At 40.2% G+C, this 20,564-nt stretch overlaps 1 protein-coding gene across 1 annotated transcript; it reads left to right on the forward strand.

Annotated features, from left to right (window-relative positions):
* Positions 1 to 557: 557 nt before the first annotated feature.
* LOC131241133 (protein E6-like) lies at positions 558 to 1,331 on the forward strand. The gene has a single exon (XM_058239810.1). It carries the CDS (start codon positions 609 to 611, stop codon positions 1,227 to 1,229), a length of 621 nt encoding a protein of 206 aa, XP_058095793.1. The 5' UTR covers positions 558 to 608; the 3' UTR covers positions 1,230 to 1,331.
* Positions 1,332 to 20,564: the final 19,233 nt, after the last annotated feature.

The raw sequence follows: 20,564 nt of genomic DNA on the forward strand, positions 1-20,564 counted from the left end.
ATGCCCTAAAATGATCCAGCAAAACAGATGGATGGAGTGCCTACACAATACATTTATCAAGGTGGGGCCCATGTTATGGACTGCACCCTGTTGGGTGAGGCCAGGGCCGAACATAATCCGTTCTCGGTAGGATGAGAACGCCCCCTTAAAACAGAAATTACTTGTATTAGAGATTCCTATCTATTTGATCACAGGCAACTTTAGAAAACGAAAATAGTTAATGATCAAAAGAAAATTGATGAATAGGATCGTCTGATATGCTTTTTCTTTTCCTCTTTTTTCTACATAAGCCATCCTTATCAGGTTCCAATAGATAGACGGACCAGATTAATAATTCACCTTGCCACATGCACCGGCGCTTTTCACTATTTCCTACTAACATAGGTAAAGAGATTTTATTTTATTTTATTTCGGCCCTTGTGCAAGGGACCATAATCATCACCTGTTATCCTCACGTCCCTTTCCAACATTCTATGTGAAGAATTTAAAAAATGAAAAAAGAAAAAGAAAAAAAGAAAGAGGAAGAGCCTTCCCCTCTATATAAAGAGTAGCATCATCACTTCTCTTCACCACCCACTTCCACCTCTCTCCCTCTATCTCACTCATCCATGGCTGCCTTTCCAAACTACCTCTCTTTCCTCTTCCTTCTCTTCCTCACCTCCTCCCTCCAAACCCAAGCGAGAAATAGCCACTTCTTCAATAAGGTGACCCGCTTCAACACTGCCACTGAAACCGAACCCGTCGAGAAACAATTACTTCCCTTTCCAAAACAAGAAGAACCCACAACATTCACCCCACAGAACCTCAACGGCTATGGTCTCTACGGCCGCGATCCTGAAAAGATGTCATATACAAGCACTAGTCAAGTCACTGAGGGACTCCCCAACGGGGTTGGAGAGTCCACCAGCCTTAGAAGCTACCAGGACAAGGAGACTACATCTGGCTACCCCAACAACGAATACGATAACCAGAAGTACGGCATGAGCGATACAAGGTTCCTGGAGAACGGCCGCTACTTCTACGACATCAAAGCTGACACCAATTACCGTAACGGTTACGATTCTGTGATGGGAAATCGCGGAGGGTATCGGCCCACCCGAGTGGGCCCCACGAACCAATACAATTATGGTGGTTATTATGGTAATAATGAGAATGCTTATGAGTACAACACTTCCATGGAGGGGTACCAAAACCCCCGAGATGAGACCGACGAGGAATACATACCGTAGATTGCTTTGGTCCATATCCCATGATCATGCATGTTATTTGGGCTATATCTAGTTTCCAACCATAAATTATTGTAGTATTTCCAATAAATAGTTGTTTTGTGATGTTGGTCGTGTTTGGATAGCTTTTATGATTTGTATGTATTTGGTTATTTAAAAATAAAAAATCATTAGTAAATGTAGACTTTGGAAACATGCCTTCCTTCCATTAGTTTTAGCAGTTGGTGTGGGAGTGATCATGGCTGCATGAAGCGAATGGCATCTATATACCAATATCCAGACCATCCAAATGGTGGAGCATACCTGTAAAATCAGAGTTATTAAATATTCCGAACTATCCAATTGATCGTGGATGGTTAGAAGTGTAATGGTGAGTAGGGAAAGTTACAAGCTAGACTGAGGACATGCTATTGTTGTACGGCAATCCAGACCGTCCAAATTTCTTACCCAAGGGTGGATGGAGCATCACCTAAATTTTCCTTCGATTTGGACCATTCACTATTTTACTTTTAGCCATCCATTTAATATCATTGATAGGATGCTTGGGATTACTCCATTCATTATGATTTTCAAGATATGCTCCACCACGATAGGACCCACAATGTGGATGGTCCGGATAGCTGCATATTATTAGCTGGGGCCGCATGTGAAGAGATGAGTCACCACCATTTTTTAAAAATTGTGCTAGACTAACACGGGAGTCTAGCCCGTCAACGAGCCATAGGATCCCGAACATTCAATATGCTCTCATTCCTCTCGGGGAACACGTTTCGATGACTCAGATGACTCAGACTATTTACCGATAGGTCCCACCATGATTGGAGATGTCCCAAAAATCTCCCAAGTTGCAATATCCGAACGCCTTTATGTTAGGCTTTTTTCCTGGTCAATATAGATAGTGTACTTGGCCTATTTGAAGGCCCACTAATTGATAGTACCTCCCATCGCGTTGATGGTTAGAATTGTGCCCATGAAGGCCAATGTGAGCTCCATTCACCGGTCACGTGTATACGATAGTAATGATATCAGTTGTAGTTAAATATATAACTAACTCTTTTATGTGAATAAATTGTTTTAACTTAGTTAATAGGTGGGGTTATCTTAAACATGCATGAATATGGATTAATCGGAAGAATGATTTCTTTTGTTGCCCTTCAAAGCTCAAGGTTGGACATGATAATCATTAATCAAGGGAGAGTTGTTGCCCATGAATCTCATTACCTTATTATACCATAGTTATCACATGTTTTAGGTAGACCCATGATCATCTCATGATAAAGAAATGGTCATCTTGTACAAGAGGACTAATTCAGATCATTTTGCATAGTCTGCACCATTGAGCTTAGTTTGGCGTTAGCTATACTATGGATAAAAGACCTCATTAGACCTAATGAGACTTTTTTATTTTTTTTATTTTAATACACACACACCTGACATACACACCCACATAGGCCGTAGTGGAATTTCACCGCCTATGGGTTTTGAACCCAGGGCCTCACGTTGAAACTCCTCAGAGTCTACCACTGAGGCAAAGACCTAATGAGACTTGCATTAGATGATCAAGATCAAGTTACTAATCTAGAAATTTCATTTATTTGAACTATATTAAAGTTGATATGATGCATTGGAACATAATTAATTGACCTTAGACCTAAGGACGTATACTGGCAATGCTCTTGGTTGTATACGCTTTTGCTCATTTTGTGAGGCTATCACATAATCAATAAAACAAAAGTATAGTTAAATGTATCCTCAAGGTTCATTGATTCTCCCATGAGCCAATAAGGGATGCATTTCTTTAGGCACGTGTTTATGGCATAAATCTAATAGATAAGATATTCATCAAGTTGGTTTTTATAGAATTAATATTTGTAATTAATGCTTTAAATAAATTTATGAAGACTTTTACTATTGAAGTTCTATTTTTTTACCACACTTAATGATAATTTGATTGTCTATTTTAACAGAATGGGCATAGTTCTTTAGTGGATGATAATAGTAATGAAATGATTAAATCATAGGTACATAAAGGATGGATTAAGGAGAGACTTTCTATAACGAATTAACATCGCGACTTTATGACATTCATACGATATACAGTAAAAATCTAAACCTGTTATTTTAAGTTTAGTGTTTTAGAAATCTAACTAAAGATAAGATTCTAAAGTTATTTAAAATATGAATTTTGGAAAACATTTTAAATTTTACTTCATTCTCATAAAAATCCTACAGGATGATAATCATCACGAAGTGGGACCCTAATATACCAATTGGCACGATTTCTCAAACCTGACATACAGGTAATTCAAATTAACCTATGCAAATTATTTCTCCCAGTTAGGATGGATCAAGAACCATAATTTGTTATTATTTGTTTATTTATTTATCGGATTCGTGGACATTTATTGAACGGTTAAAAATAAAAATTATTTCATTTCAACTAACAAGTGTCCACCAAGCAGCCGTTGGGTTCGCTCAACCAATATAATTTTGGGACCTTCACTTGGCGAACCCGGGACCGTGCCCGCACACGACAGTGTCTCTGCCAGCGGAACTAACTGGCCTGAGAAAAAACAACTTTCCAAATAATCGTTGCATTAGAATTTGTTTTGCATCCATCGCGGCTCACGATAGTCTGGCACCCACTCGGTCCCGCATGCTGAGCAGTAATTATTAGAATCTTCGATATTCTCATTACTATAATAAATAACCCATTTGCCCATTATCACGCTTAAATAATGATCCTAACCATTGATTTTTAGAGTTTAATTGGAGCCATTGAAGATTATATTTCCATTGTTCTAAATTCATCCAAAGATAGTGATTATCAAAACCATCCGTTGAGCATATTTTCCTTACATTGGCTTATATAACACTGGTTCCGCAGCAATGGATGGTTCCGATCATCTTACCGCGTAGCATATGGGCCCAATGGGCAGCAACACACGCTGGACTCTCAGACGCGATGGAGGCAAGACGTACTCATTGCCTGAGAAATCATTGTGCTGGAAACAGCAGCAACCAAAAATGATGGCAAACAAATAATTACCTCGAGTAAATTTTATGCATTCCCTTCTCATCAGATGGACGTGAATTTCCCGCGCAAGCTCTGTGGGGCCCAACGCGATGTCTGTGGGACATCTACTCCGTCCATCAGTCTCTCCAGATCATGTTATGACGTAAGCCCAAAAATAAGGTAGATCTAAAACTCAAGCAAGGCTCTTTAAGGGAAAAAGTGGGAATTGAACGCCGACCATTGAAACCTTCATGGGCCACTGAGGTTTTAGATCAGGCTGCTATTTTTTTCCGTTAATCCAGGTGTTAATAAGCTTAAGAACAGATTGGATGGCATATAAACATCACGGTGGGCCCAGAAAGGTTTCAACAGCGGATGTTTCCACCTCTTGTTTCTCCTATTGTGCGGTCCACCTGAGTTTCGGATATGTCTAGTTTTTTAGCTCATGGCGTAACATGATCTGAAGAAACTGATGGATGGAGTGGATGTCATAGCTCATAGCTCATGGCCCCACAGAATTTGCCCTGACGATATGAGCCATCCATCTGGTATGATGGGCAAGCTTTGGATAGGTCACGCAATGGGCCAGTCTAAACCATTATGTCGGGCCAAAGACAGCTGGGATTGCCCGACTGATGTGGGTTTTTTTTTTTTTTTTTTCCATTTTCTCGTCTACAGTAATGCCCACAATGGACGGTCTGGATCACCTGATTATTCATGGGCTCACTAAAGATAGGCCCAGTGACGGATTTCGATCGCAATTGAGGCAAAACGTCCTTCAATAAAATACCAAAAGGGGAAGGAACGCTGAAATCTGCAGCTGCTATCTAGGTGGGGCCCGCCCACATGGCATTAGCTGTTTGGATTGCTGAGGGTGGGGCCCATTTAGAGAGATGGCCAAATTCCATTTATTTACATTGGACACTGTCTATCCTGGTCATGGATAGAGAATTGTCGACGGCCTCTTCTACCTGTACACGTGGCATGTGTACGAGGAACCAGACAGAGCTGTCCATGAAGCGGGACCCACAGTGAGTGGGCCACGGGACAAAAGTACCGTCGATTCGATAATCCCGACTGTCCTGATGGTGACTACGTGTAAAATTCAGACCATATCAGACAATCCATTCATCATATTCCTTTACCATTACTGTTTTCTACCGTCACTTTGAAGGCCGCTGATCGGACGTCCAGGAGCTTCTCATCTATATTTATTTTAATGGGTGCGTGGTACCGCCGTACCGGTACCACCTTAAGCTAGGGGTTAGAAGTGGGCCCATATGTCAATCAGGGCTCAAAAAGGAAGCTCGGGTAGGCCACAGAAGAGGGGACAAGTGAAGAGAAGATGCCCACCGTTGATTTTTATGAGGGCCCAACATATTTTGGATACCGAATCCGGGCAGTCCAGGATGACGGGTCATAACAAAAATCAGGTTGGTCTCCAACTCAGGTGGGCCCTGGTGGGATAAGAGTGGGTATCCCCTCCCACCTTGTTCCTTATGCTGTGGCCCACCAGAGTGTGAGATCGAGCTAATTTTCAGCGCCTGGGAGTTTACTGAGGGGACGCATCTGATGAACGGCTTGGATGTGATACATACACCATGTGGGCCATATATGCCCTGTGCCCCGGCCTCACCCAAGGTGGTGCTACCCTTACCTTGATTTATGTATCCTTTATCCATACCTACCCTCCGTCCGTCCTGCTTGATCATTTTAGGGCATGAGCCCAGAAATAAGCAGAAGCAATTCTCAAGTGGACCATACCATAGGAAACACTGGTGAGTGACCATTAATGAGCCACATAAGTTTTGGATGAAGATGATATCTGTCTTTTCCTTTTATCCATGTCCATGTGACCTTATCAATAGGTTGGATGGCAAATGAACACTACTAAAACATTACGGTGGGCGTTGGGAGTTTTTAATGGGAATATTGTTTTCTATGGTACACCTGAAATTTGGATCTTCCTCATTTTTGGGCTCAAGCCTAAAATAATCTGGCAAAACGAATGGACAATGGGATATAGAATACATACTTCAAGGTGGGCCCCACGGGAAGGGCTGCACCTAACCCGCTCCCAATAATAGGGCAGGGGCAGTGGGGTCAGCTTTTGCCTATAAACAGGACAGTGGGCTCAGGACGGTTGGGCCACTTATTCATGGGCCCAAATGATTTAAATTGGGCCTGAATCCATAGCTCATGGGCCACACCAGGCTAGAGTTCGCAACCTCATTTATTAAGCCCATATGATGGGCCCAGTCCACATGCATCCTAATGATTAGTTTTTACCGTTGAGAATCCGGGGACGCGGTTTGGATAGTAAGGCTGCCACCAGCCAGATGGCTAGTGGTCGGTGCTATGTAGACCCACCATGACGTGTGTATTTTATCCACGCCGTCCATCCATTTTGAAATATAATTTTAGCTTGATCCAAAAAACTAGATAGATATAAATCTCAGGTGGACCACACCATGGGAAAACAGTAGTGATTGAATGTCCACCATTAAAAACATCCTAGGCCCCACTGTAATGGTTACTTGACATCTAACCTGTTGATTAGGTCATAAAGACTTGGATGAAGGGAAAAAATATATATCAGCTTGATCCAAAACTTCTGTGGCCCCCAAGAAGTTTTTAATGTAGGCGTTCAATCAAAATTGTACAGTCCACTTGATATTTTGATCAACCTCATTTTTGGGCTCATACCATAAAATGATCTGGAAGAATGGGTGGACGGCATGGATGAAACATATACATCTTGGTGAGGCTCACAGAGCTTCACCACCAGCCCATTGGCTAGTGGCAGGGTCAGCAGCCAATCCGTTTCCGGAATCCGGATCCTCTACTCGCCGCAAGCAGGAAGATCCTGCTTTTTGCAATCTAATTAGACCACATCATAACATATTTTATGTAATGTAGCATTGCTGACAATGTCCATGATGTCAGCAATGACATGAACCAATCATGATGCAGGAAAGCAAGGCTAAAGCCTGATTTCGGTATTGAAATCTAAGATTAGTCAACTTGGATCAAGATGAAAATGAGTGACTGAAAGAAATATTGCTCAACGGTTAAGATTGTCTGCCCTGGTGCTATTATTTGGCCCGCTTGTGCAATCTCATCAATCAGGCGTGTGGACAGTGTGGGAAAAGGAAGTGACCAAAGCAGTGCTATGGGCTTACATGAATAGGAATAAAATCAGGGCAGCCCTCTAATTAATAGGGACCACATCACAGAAGCAGGGCAAGCAACCACAGATCTCAAAATAGGTCTGACTTGTTGATTTTTTTAAAAAGCTCGAATTTCAGAAAATAATTTATTTCCTTTGGAAAATGGGAGATTTTCTTCCTAAAAGACAAACAAGACTTCTAAAAACGAAATTTATTTCGGAGAAATGAAAATGAAAATAATCATTACTTTTACCATATTCATGCCTTAGATTCCTGCATTCATATTAAAATCACTAGAATGAGTGTTTGCGTCTTGCAGGTTGGAGTGAGGTAGATAATCTACATCCATCACTGCTCTTACCAAATAAATACGGAAATCTGGAGCAGGCTGGTAGGCCTAAATATAGATTGGACATGGTCCAAAATTTTCATGGATGGGATGATTGTTATCCTCCGCTTCAAACCCAATATTATAAAATAAATAAATAAATAAAAAGATAAATCCTTATTAGCTGGGGTCCAGGAGAAGTGAATTGCTTGAAGAGTTTGCATGATCTGGCCCATAGTTTAAGACTGACCAATTCACATGGGTCCATTGGACAGAAAATCAAATGTCTTGATCGTTGAAGCGTCAGCTTCATAAAATGGCGATGGCCATGGGCCCATGTCATCTTTGCTTGCTAGAGCATATGCAACCTCACCATAATAATAACAGAACAGCTTACCTTGGTGTTGGGTCACTTTCTTTAGCCGACAGCTATGTCGGTGGAACTTTCGTAAGATCCATCACGTTCATCAGGTACGTTGCCATAGATTTAGAGTGGGGCTTAGGAATCACGATGGTTCAACACTAAGCTGGGCCACACCATAGAAAACAGTCAGGATGGGATGCTCACCGTTAGTTTTTTCGAAGGCCCACTGTGGTTTTTATATGCCTTCCAATCCATCGGATATGATATGCGTCATCGGGATGAAAAATTATCCAAAAATAATACTATTCTAAATCTCATGTGGGCCATACCACGTGAATTTAGATGTTTTATGTGTGGATTTATGGAGTGACGTCGTTGTGAGCGTAATCAGCTTGATTTCCAGCAATAATGCAAAACAAGAGGTGGTGTATCCGATGGACGGTGTGGATTTTACGAACGTTTACTCATTTCACTCGAAAAGGTAACCACAGTAGGTACCAAGAATAGTACCACGATGTAAAAAAAAAAAAAACCGCATTTTGCTGTAAAATGAAATGAAGAGTTGCTCGGGCATGGAAGAATTGCTTCACGGCACGTGTCCTGAAGCGTCGCGCATGTGTGGGATCACATTCATTAGTTAGATCGGATACGGATTGGGTGATGAGGAGCTCACTACCCACATCGGTGCTAAAATTACGCGGCAAGATCTGATTGGTGGGGTCGTATGCTCTGCGAGATGCGCCTGGGCTTTTCTAAGGTTTTTAAGCCTAGCAAGCCCATCTCTGACTGTACAGCCCCACCACCAATCAGGTCTCAGGTCTCAGGTCTCAGGTCTCGTCATGTCTTTTCACCACCTACTTGGGTGGTGAGCTCCTTGCCACCGAATCCGCGTCCTAGGTGGGTCACACCGGTAACGTACCAATCAGGCTGGTCCACTTTATCAGGTAGGCCACAACCGAACGTTCAATGAAGGCCATCCATTTGTCTCCTACATGTGACCCGCCTGATGAACGGACCAGGTTGACTTTGGGGCTAGGGTATGTCCACGACATGACCATCTGATATGTGAGACGCAAAAAGGTGCAGTCTCTCTCTGATTGAGATACCATCCACCGTACATGCACAAGATATAGTGGATCGTAACCGTTCGTATAGTGGACCTACACATTCAATTGCTCACTTTCTAATGGACGGTAACAAAAAGAGCTTTGTTCGCACTCATCTATGAAAACCAAGTGAAAGTTAGAGCTACACTTTCCCCATTGTCCAATCCATGTGGTTTTTAAACCACGGATGTCTATGGACGAACACACTAAGGTGAACGGTCTCGATCCACCATCTGTTTCCAGTAATATGTACGGCAGAGGAGGCCCATTGTGATAGAGCTAATTCTACCATGTCATTTTCCCACCTAAGTCCCAAAAGAACCGCTTACCGAATTTGGGAAAAGGAAAACTTTGATACTCCGACAGATTGAGAAGGGTGATACGCTGGCGCTTAAAAATTACAAAACTAGCATAAAAGTAATTTAGGTTAAACTTTGAAAATTATAAGTGGACAAATCATGAACCAAAATTGCATGTATTTATCACGGATTGGTGGGCATTAATTAAAAGGTTAAAAATGAAAACTAACTGATGGACCCTTTTGAACAAACAAACGTCCACAAATTGGGGTTATGATATGTCAGCTAGTCTGATTTTGGGATGGTGAATTAATAACAGTGGGTTTGGCCCAATCCCATATTAAGAAAAAAGAGAATTTTACAAAACAACACCTCATTATTATGATATTAACATTCCGGTACCTTTTTAATTAAGTTTTTATTAAACTACTTGATTAATCAATTTATAGTAAGGTGGACCACACCGTATGAAACAGTGCTGATGAATGCCTACCATTAAGAACTTCTCGTTGCTGTCCCTTGCCTGAAGAATAGATTAAGTGTACTGTGAGCTAATTATGATGTATGTGTTTAATCCACATTGTCCATCCAAATCTAAGGTGGACCACACCGCAACAAATAGTGCTGATGAATGCCTACCGTTGAAAACTTCTTGTGTGCTACAGAAATATACAAGCCGTTGATGTCCCTGGCCCATAGAATAGATTATGTGTCCTGTGTCACATGTTTATTTTAATTAATTTATTGGCACAATCTCACATACAAGCCCATCATTAATATATATTATATATAATAGATAATACATCCGAATAATATATATTTGAGTGTCTAAATATAGTATAATATAATACATTACATATACTTTATACTAGAGATATGTGAGCACAGGTGGATAGAGCCGTGTCAGGTGAGCTTAAACTCAGTTTAAAAGTGTCCAGTCATTTATATCTAAACCCAAGCCCATTAAAAGCATTCTCCAGCCCAGCACAAGAGCCCATGGCCCACCCTGCCCACTGACTTCCATGCTACTTCATCTTGGTAAGGTCGCTATGGACCATTGATCTTCCATGTCCCACCGTGGATCGACCATGATGCACTAATCGTTTTCAAAGGTCGCCCCCGTCATTTCAATTTCTAGCCTGCGGATAGGATTTTAGGAAAGGAAATAAATTATATGGACCACAATCAACTAAAAATGAAAGGTCCATGATCGTCTGATAGGATCGCCCAATCTTGAAGGTTTTTGGGAGTGGTCCATTCACGGCGGTTTACATGTGACCAACGGTCTGGATCAATGATCCATGATACCCTCTTGAACAAATTGAAACCCGTGTATAGTCAAGGTGGGATGGTCATCGGTTAATCTGCGACATTGGATGAGGAAGAAGCGTCCTCGAGCGAGCACTCTTTCCCCCCTCGCCTTTACACGTGGCACACGTGTTCCGATTTAAGCAGCTCATCGTCGCGGCCTCTTTTTTCTCTTCTTTTTTTCACACGTGTTCAGTTCACACTTCACTGTTGGGATGGATACCAAGACTTCAGTGTTGAAACGACGCATCTTTCACTCAGTCTACCACTTGAGCGAAAAAAGGGCCGCATGATCCACATGGTAGCAATGTACAAAAGAAATAGACGGTCAGGAGAATTGACCGCAGCCCATTTCAATTTACACGTGGTCCACCTGATGATTGTACAAGCATTATCTTTTAGACAAGTTATCGTTGGGATAGCCTGATGAACGACTAGGATCGTGCCCACGTGTCCCACGTTTCCGTGTCCTAGAGACAAATGCTGGCAAAACGGGTACACTTGCCATCCAAAGTCTCTATTTTCAAGCCACCCCTGCCTAACTACGTGTTTCCTTGAAGATTTAAAGCGACGGAATAGGTTTGATCGAGTACATCTCCATGTATTTTGCAATATAACATGTAGATACTTTAATCCTTGAATATAGACACTTTTTCAATGATCCAGACCGTTTATACTATTACTCTCACCTTTTGTGGTGGATAGGTAACAAATAAATATTTGAAATTGGATTTTTGACCCTTCAAAATGTGGCTCTTTTGCTTGAAAGTAGACGGTTAACATAACCTTTGTGTGATCAAAGGCTTAAAACTTTCAATACAGGAGGTTTTCTGACAACTCCCTGTCCAAGAGAACCTCAGTCGCCTAAACGGTCTTGATCATTGAAAAGAACTAAATGCAAATGCTATTTCGATGGGTTGAGATGTATTCGGGCAAACCCCGGGATACAAGATTTTGAGTAAAAGGTTGCTCGAATGCATCCCAAGCACTGGTCGGATGTGTCGCGACATTTTAGCCTGTGAATCTCGTTCATCTCCGGATGCTACAGATAGCTTTGTTTTTTCGTTTTTTTATTTTAAGCTCTGAAATAAATTATTTCATCATTTTAATAATTGGATTGTTTTTATTTCGAATTTGATTGGTAATCATAACTAGAGCTGGGCATGGGGGTAGTCAACTTAGCATACTTGCCTCATCTAACTCATTCATACCCAATTCGACATTAATTGAGACCTACCTGCTCGTTGTCTATTCTTGACAGCTAACCAACTCTCCGACGCATTTGATCAAGGTACTTTTGTGTTCGGGAAAACTTTTATTTCATGATTTTCATTTATTTTTGTGAAATACATTATATTAATGTATTCCACTTTGGGAGTTTCATGAAATTTAGGTTGGATGGAGTTGAATGGACAAATTGAAATGAGTTGGATGCCTGTATTTGGTCTGGGTTCGCTTGAGTACGTCTGGATTAATTGTGGTGCATCCAACATTAAACTCGAAACCCTTAAAAAAGGTCAACTCAACTCGACTCGATTCTTGTGAGAAGATTAGATTCGGTATGAATTGGTCTGAGTCAGACCCGAACTAAAATTAGCTCGAGTATGCTGAACTTAGTACCGAGCCCGGTCGAGTTCAAGTCAAATCTATTTCAAAACCAAGTCTAGTTGGATCATCCCTAACTTAGTTGATGCCCTGCTCTAACCATAACATATAAAATGGAAGGGTTGAAATATCAAGTCAAAGAAAAAATTTTGATATCCCACATTCAAGGATTCCTATCAAATATGATATATTGTATATCCATGGTGACCATGTGTTCTTTTGGCCCATTTTAGGATATGATACCAAAAAATTAAGCAAATCCAAATGATGCCACAAGAAACAGTAGTGATTGAACACACACCAATAAAAATTACTCTGGCCCACTTTAACCAATTTTGTAATGCTTATTTGCCATCCAACCTATTGACAAGGTCAACCAAACTTGGATGAAGGGAAAATATAAAAATCAGCTCGATCTAAAATATTCGTGGTCTGCATAAAGTTTTTAATTGTCATTCACCACTTTTTCCAATGTTGTGATCCACTAAAGATTTGGATATGCTAAACGTTTGGGATAGCATCTCTAAAATAAGCTTAAAAACCGGATGGGCCACATGGATATACAACACATTCATCAAAGTGGCCCCAAATGGTAATGTGTTACCTGGGTAACACCTAACCCTCTCCCATCAAATGTATAGTTTAGATCATTGATTAAAATCCAACCAAACAGCTGGCATCCAATATCTCTTACAACCTGCTTGTTTCAATTATATGAGTAATGGTTAAAAAATCAGTGGTTATCCTCCCATCATGTTTGGCACCATTGATTCAGAATCCCTTATAATCCTAAAGCAGCAGTGCTTGGTATATTTGCAAGGGTTTGAATTTACTTATTAAATCAACTTTAATATATCTAATTAGTAACATATGTAATGTTTGACATCGTATTTGTACTAAGCACATTGAAATATATACTCTACCCGAAAACGACGAAATTCCAAGTCTCTGATGTGTCACAAGCATAGGATCACTTCCGAGTGACTAACCAATGATTTTTAACCATTAATTTACATGGACAATATTTGGACGGTATAGATTATCCTATTAAAGTAATTATAGTGATGTAGTTGATAATCTCATTGTTTTGGGATATCATCGATGGGCCTTGTGCCTAATAGATTAATAGTTTAAGTGACACACATGTAACACATACAACTCTTAAAATTATTTAGATGTAATCCAAGCTTACACCTTGATTTCAAACCGCCTCTCTGAGGGGATTTGAAACCCAAGTCATTTCCTGGTATTGGTACCAAATATATCTGGGATTTGAAATCCCCTCACATCTCTCCAAATCTGCGGTGCTAAATGACGCATCATGCTATTATAATTTTACCACCATCGAACCAAATTAGAGAATGTGAGTTAAATGCAGATGTACGTCATGACAGATGAGAAATTCGTTGTACGCTTAATAACAGTATTGTGAAATTTTCAGATCCAATTACAATTTCATTAATGTATTTTAGTAATAATTTAATATTAAAATAATATAATAAAACCATTATTATAATTTTATTCTTGATAAACAAAATATAAGAACCAGCAGTTAAATGTAAATATTATATAGAGATAACTGAAATAATTTGTAATCATTGCATGTACAAATAATTTGTAATCATTTCATGTACAAATTAAATTTTATTATTGCACGTTTTTCCTATATTAATGAAACAAACATGCCCTTATTGCAATAAGTATGAATTTGGAAGAGAAATTTGTGACCGTGGACCTCACCTTTTATCCAATGGATTTTTTGGAGTAATACAAACTTAAGTTGCAAACTTAGGCCTCCACGTACTGACAGCCAAGTTCGATGTGAAAATACCCCTCCTTTCACAGAAACGGATTGGGTACTCCCCTGCCACCAGCCAATGGTGGATGGCCGGTGATCCGTGGGCCCCACCATGATGTATGCTTTTCATCTATGCCGTTCATATATTTTTCCAAATCATTTTATAGTATGAGACCAAAAATGAGGTATATACAAATCTCAAGTGTACCACATTTAAGGAAAGAGTGTTGAATGAGCGTCGACCATTAAAAACTTTTTGGGGGCCCACTGTGATGTTTGTAAGAAATCCTCCCCGTCTAAGTTCATTTATAGGGTCACAAAGACCTGGATGAAGAGGAAAAACAAATTTCATAATGATCCAAAACTTCTGTAACCCCTAAAAGGGTTTCAATGGTAGACGTTCAATTCCCCATTACCTTTTATAGTGTGGTCCACTTGATAGTTAGATCTATCTTATTTTTTGTCTCAACCATTAATATGAGCTCGCCAAATCGATGGACGGTTTGGATATAACACAGACCTCATGATAGGACCCACAAAAGCAACATAACAAAAATTAAAAATTTAAAAAAACAAAAAATTAAAAAAATTAAAAAAACCGACTGGCAGATTTTATTTATTTATTATTAATTTTTTAATACAAGGAAAACTTTTTACCCCTTACACTTTTCTCTAATACATAATTATATATAAAAATATTTTTCTATTTTTTAATTCATTTCTTTGTCTATTTATTTAACAAGCATATCTCCTAAACTCGAATGATTTGCTTAACGTACCACATATGATTTTGGGGTAGGAGAAGCTAATTTAGCCAACCAACCTAGTTATTTTCCAAGATTCCATTGGGTCAATCGTCGAAAATCCATTTCATTCACTTCGTGGTCAATTTCAATCACTTCGCGATTAAACTGAAAATTCAGTAGGGCAAAAATGAAATTGAGCGGGGCAAACATGAAATTGAGCGGAGCAAACTAAAAATTAAGCGGGGCAAACTATAAATTGAGTAGGGCAAGCTATAAATTCAGCGGGGCAAACACAGAATTAAGCAGGGCAAACACGGAATTGAGCAAGGCAAACATGAAATTCAGCGGGGCAAACTAAAAATTCAGCGGGGCAAACATGAAATTGAGCAGGGCAAACATGAAATTGAACGGGGCAAATATGAAATTCCGCGAGGGAAACTTGAAGTTCAGCGAGGCAAACATGAATTTCAGCGGGGCAAACATGAAATTGAGCAGGGCAAACATGAAATTGAACGGGGCATATATAAAATTCCGCAGGGGAAACTTGAATTCCAGCGAGGCAAACATGAATTTCAGTGGGGCAAACGTAAAATTGAGCTGGGCAAACTAGAAAATCAGCAGGGCAAACATGAAATTGAGCGGGGCAAATTAGAAATTCAGCGGCGCAAACATGAAATTCAGCAGGGCAAACTGAAAATTGAGCGGGAGAAACATGAAATTGAGCGGGGGAAGCATGAAATTGAGCGGAAGAAACAACAAATTCAACAGGGCAAACTAGAAATTCAACGTGGCAAACATGAAATTAAGCGGGGCAAACATGAAATTGAGCGGGGCAAACTAAAAATTCAGCTAGGGAAACATGAAATTGTTGGCTGCTAGACATTTCAAAGGCAAAGTCGATATTACCGAGCAACGCTCGATATATCGAAGATTGAATCTCAATATGATCGAGACACTCTCGATATATCCATAAATTATGCAATTTTCAGTGTTACTTGCTAGATAGTTTACAGCCAAAGTCGATATTATTGATCATTAGTCGATATATCGAGATATATTGAGTTCGATATTATCGAAGGGTCGTCAATATATGTTGATATTAGTTTTTCCATCTACCTCAATGGACATAAATCATTAGTTATCGATACTATTGATCCAGACTTGATATTATCGATGACTTACCATTGATATAATCGACCATATATCAATAATATCGACGGTAAAATGTTTCATATAGGAGATTGTATTGGCTTGATATTATCGACAATGAGTCGATATATCGAAGTTTACATGTCGATAATATCGAAGAGTTCTAGATAATATCGATGAGCACTTTTTTCAAATTTAGGGTGTTTTTAGTTTCTTTTAAAAAAAAAAAGAAAAAGAAATTTAAGCTATTTTTAAGGCCATCTTCCATCCACAATAGGGGCCCTAATTTGAGTGAGCTGATTGACATAAATGCATACCATGTTTATACACATGAATAGCTAGTTGTTGTAGTATACTTGAGCCATGGCAGCTGAAATTCATGTTTCTCCCATTGAATTTCATGTTTATCCCGCTCAATTTCATGTTTGCCCCGCTCAATTTCTAGTTTGCCCTGCTGAATTTTAATTTTGACCTACTCAATTCCTAGTTTACCCTGTTGAATTTCATGTTTGCCTCGCTCAATTTTCAGTTTGCCCCGCTCAATTTCATGTTTGCCCCGCTCAATTTCTAATTTGACCGCGAAGTGATTGAAATTGACCGCGAAGTGAATGAAATGAATTTTCGACCATCCACCGAATGGAATCTTGGAAAATAACTAGGTTGGTTGGCTAAATTAGCTTCTCCTACCCCAAAATCATATGTTGTACGTTAAGTAATTCATTTTAGTTTTAGGAGATATGCTTGTTAAATAAATAGACAAATAAATGAATTAAAAGATAGAAAAATATTTTTATATACTTATATATACATATTTACCTAATTATGTATTTGAGAAAAATGTAAGGGGGAAAAAGTTCTCCTTGTAAAAAAAATTAATAATATATATATATTTGGCTCTGCATACTTTTGCAGGTCCCATCATGAGGTCTGTGTTATATCCAAACCATCCATCTATTTGGCGAGCTCATATTAAGGTTTGAGATGAAAAATAAGACAGATCTAACTATCAAGTGGACCACACTGTAAAAGGCAGTGGGGAATTGAATGTCTACCATTGAAACCCTTTTAGGGGTTATAGAAGTTTTGGATCATTATGAAATTTGTTTTTCCTCTTCATCCAGGCCTTTGTGACCTTATGAATAGATTGGATGGAAAATAAATGTTATGGTGGCCCCTACAAAATTTTTAAGGGTGAAAATCAATTTTCTCACTACTCTTTGTAGTGTGGTCCAGTTGATCTTTGGATATGATTTTTATCTTTTTTCGGATAATGCTCCTAAACAATCTCGAAACATGGATAAACGTTATGGATATAATAAATACATAGCCGTGGAGCGTAACTTTAATCTCTTTTGAGCCGTTCGTACAACTCTCAGTTGGAGGAGCGTCAGCACTCGTCTTCGAAAGGAAGGGAGGGGTATTTTTATCGTCAAATTCGCTGTCCGTACGAACAGGTCTAAGTTTGCAAGTTAAGTTTGCATTTTCCGAAAAAACCTTTGGACAAAAGGTGGGGTCCACAGTCGCAAATTTCACAATTTGTAAGAATCTCTTTTTGAGCCTACCACGTTTTTCTTCCTCTTTGGAAGAGACACGATATGCTGTGCAAAAGGAAATCAACTCGATCGTTTATTTTTGGAATATGACCCATTAACGGTGGGGCCCACAACTTATACGGGCGAGATCACTGGATACCCACACAAAATAACTCTTGTAGAAAGTAGTAATTAGGAAAATGGTACTGTCACTGAGGTGGGCCGTTGCCGTCGTTCACCAGAAACGTCCATTTGGTGATGGAAGAGTCGACCTAATGGGCCACACCCAAAAATCATGCGGCTCAGAAAATTTCTCAATTGATGATTTTTGGTCACTCTTCCTTCGCTCATTTTTTTGGGAATAAGGCTGCCAGTCAAGGTCATGTTGTCTATCATTCAAGCGGCACACGTGCACACGTGTACGTCAATCCAGAGTCCAGACCGTCCAAGTTGGTGGCCATCCAATTGGATGGAGCATGGTCTAGAAGTCAAACTGATTCAACGGTCCTAACTGTCCAGTAGGTGGCCGTCAGGATGGACGGCTAATATTAATTTTTTTGGAGGGTCGAAATTCAACCAGGAAAATACAAATGGTTAAGATCATTCGATCCCGTCACCAAACGGGCGTGAGTTAGAAACAATGGTCCGGATTGCAATACGGTGAGTGGAGGATCGGGATTCATGTGCAGTCCTATTTCTAACAAACACCAATGGTGGGACATACCAGATGAACGATCTGGATCACTACATGGTGAGCATTAGGGCCCACAGGATCTAGATCACTATGTGGGCCGTGGACGTTTGTCCAGTCCATGTGACCATGAACTATGAATCTAACCATTGATTTTAACAATGATTCAGCTGGATGATCCAGATGGCCACACCACAGAGGAAATAGTTAGCACAGAGACGTCCACCGTTGGTTTTTTAAGGGCCGACTGTGATGACTATGTAAAATCCAATCTAACCATTCGCATACAAACATAAATTTAGGTTGTGATAAAAAAATTCAGACTCTTGCATAATTAATGTGGGCCACACCAAGGGAAAACGTTGGAGGGTGGGCATCACCTTATACACTGTTTCGAATCTTGTGCTCTATCTGAATAATTGATGCGGCTGATTTTTTTATCCCAACGACTAAAACTTGATCGAACACCTGATGGTCTGAGTAGATTTCAGAAAAACGTCATGATGGGGCTCACGACGTATTCAAATAACTTCATCAGGTTAGACACATCTACAGGTAGATACTGGAAGCTAGGGGTGCACGTCGAACCGTTGGATCCATGTAACCGGACCAAAACCGTTGGATCGGTCCGGTTTGGTCCGGTTCCAGGATGCTAACAGTCCGATTCCGGTTCCAAAAATCCCAAAACCGTTGATTACGGTTTGGTTCCGGTTTAGGGCTCTGTAGAACCGATCCGAACCGTTGAACCGAACCGTAGATCCGAACCGTGGAACCGATCCTTCCCGAAATGAATTTTCCACAAAGATATATTTGAATCAGATGCTTCCCGAAATGAATCTTCCACAAAGATACTACAGGAGAAAGAGGTTGCTCCAGCTACCATTGGGAAGTTCGGGAGGTACGGAGGGAAGTACGTGCCAGAGACACTCATTAGTTGCTTGAGCTAGCTCGAAGACGAGTTCAACTCCATTATCGTTGATGCCCAATTTCAAGTTTGCTGTTAGACTCACTTGATCCTTGATTATCTTATGCCCTCTCTCTCTCTCTCTCTCTCTCTCTCTCTCTCTCTCTCTCTCTTCACTTGACAAGTTGCAACTTGTTGCACGCGCCATTAACTTATGTACATGATGACATGTAGGAGGAGTTGGTGGCGACACAAAGGGACTAAGCCGGTCGAGGGACTAGCAATCTATTTGATAGTATGGTTTAAAAAGTGCAATTGGGTTGGGCTTTAAAAAGCCCAGAACCGTGGAACCGATCCGGAACCGAACTAGTTTTCACGATCCGGTTCCGGTTCGGTTCTAGGGTGCTAACGGTCCAGTTACGGATCCAAAAATCCTAGAACCGTAGGGAACGGTTTGGTTTCGGTTTCACCCCAAAACCGAACCAAACCGAACCGTGTGCGCCCCTAAGTCCAGCGAATATGATCTTTTGACCGTAACTTATATAAGTGGGACTCATATTATTTGACCGTTTGGATTTAATCTCATATATTACCATGTGTTGAGTGGTTGCTTGCATGCATATAGATAGCCATTCTCGCGTTGATCATCGAATAGTTTTCTCCTTCTCTATGCATGCAGCATGCATAGAGTAGAGTTGGGCATCGGACCGAGTCGGACCGGATTGGGTCCAACATGACTTGGTCTGGATTCCACTTGGCTTGATCCGAACTCGATCCAATTCGGGACCGAGTTCAGGCCATCGAACCCAATCCTATCCGATGCACTGATAGTCTGACTCGAACCGAGTCCGACTCGGTCAGAAAAACTGAATCGGATCGTGTTGAGTACTGTTCATATTGAAAGAGAGAAAAGATTAATCCAAATCGTCCATCCATTTGGAGAGCTTGTCTTAAGGCTTGAGCCAAAAAAAAAAAAAAGACAGATCTAAACATCAGTTGGACCACGCTGCAAAAAACAGTGGGGGATTGATCGTTTACCATTGAAACCTTTTTTAAATCACAGAAGTTTGGGATCAATATGAAATTTGTTTTTTCACTTTATCCATGTATTTTTAACATTATTAATTTATTAACGGATTAGATGGAAAATAAATGTTATTGTGGGCCATGTAAGTTTGATCTCATTTGAGCCGTTCGTGCAACTCAAATTTCGAGGTGCGTACACGCTCCTCCTTGCATGACACGTATGTACAGTGGCTTTTACCTTTTGTAGGTTGCGTGTGGGAGGCGGATTAGCTACTGATAGGTTGGCAAGTTGAGAC

The sequence above is a fragment of the Magnolia sinica genome, chromosome 3 (assembly GCF_029962835.1).
Source record: "Magnolia sinica isolate HGM2019 chromosome 3, MsV1, whole genome shotgun sequence".
In the NCBI taxonomy this organism is placed as follows: domain Eukaryota; kingdom Viridiplantae; phylum Streptophyta; class Magnoliopsida; order Magnoliales; family Magnoliaceae; genus Magnolia; species Magnolia sinica.

What these genes read in the sequence shown, in the direction of transcription:
- LOC131241133 (XM_058239810.1), top strand. Translation starts at nt 609, where the DNA reads ATGGCTGCCTTTCCAAACTACCTCTCTTTCCTCTTCCTTCTCTTCCTC.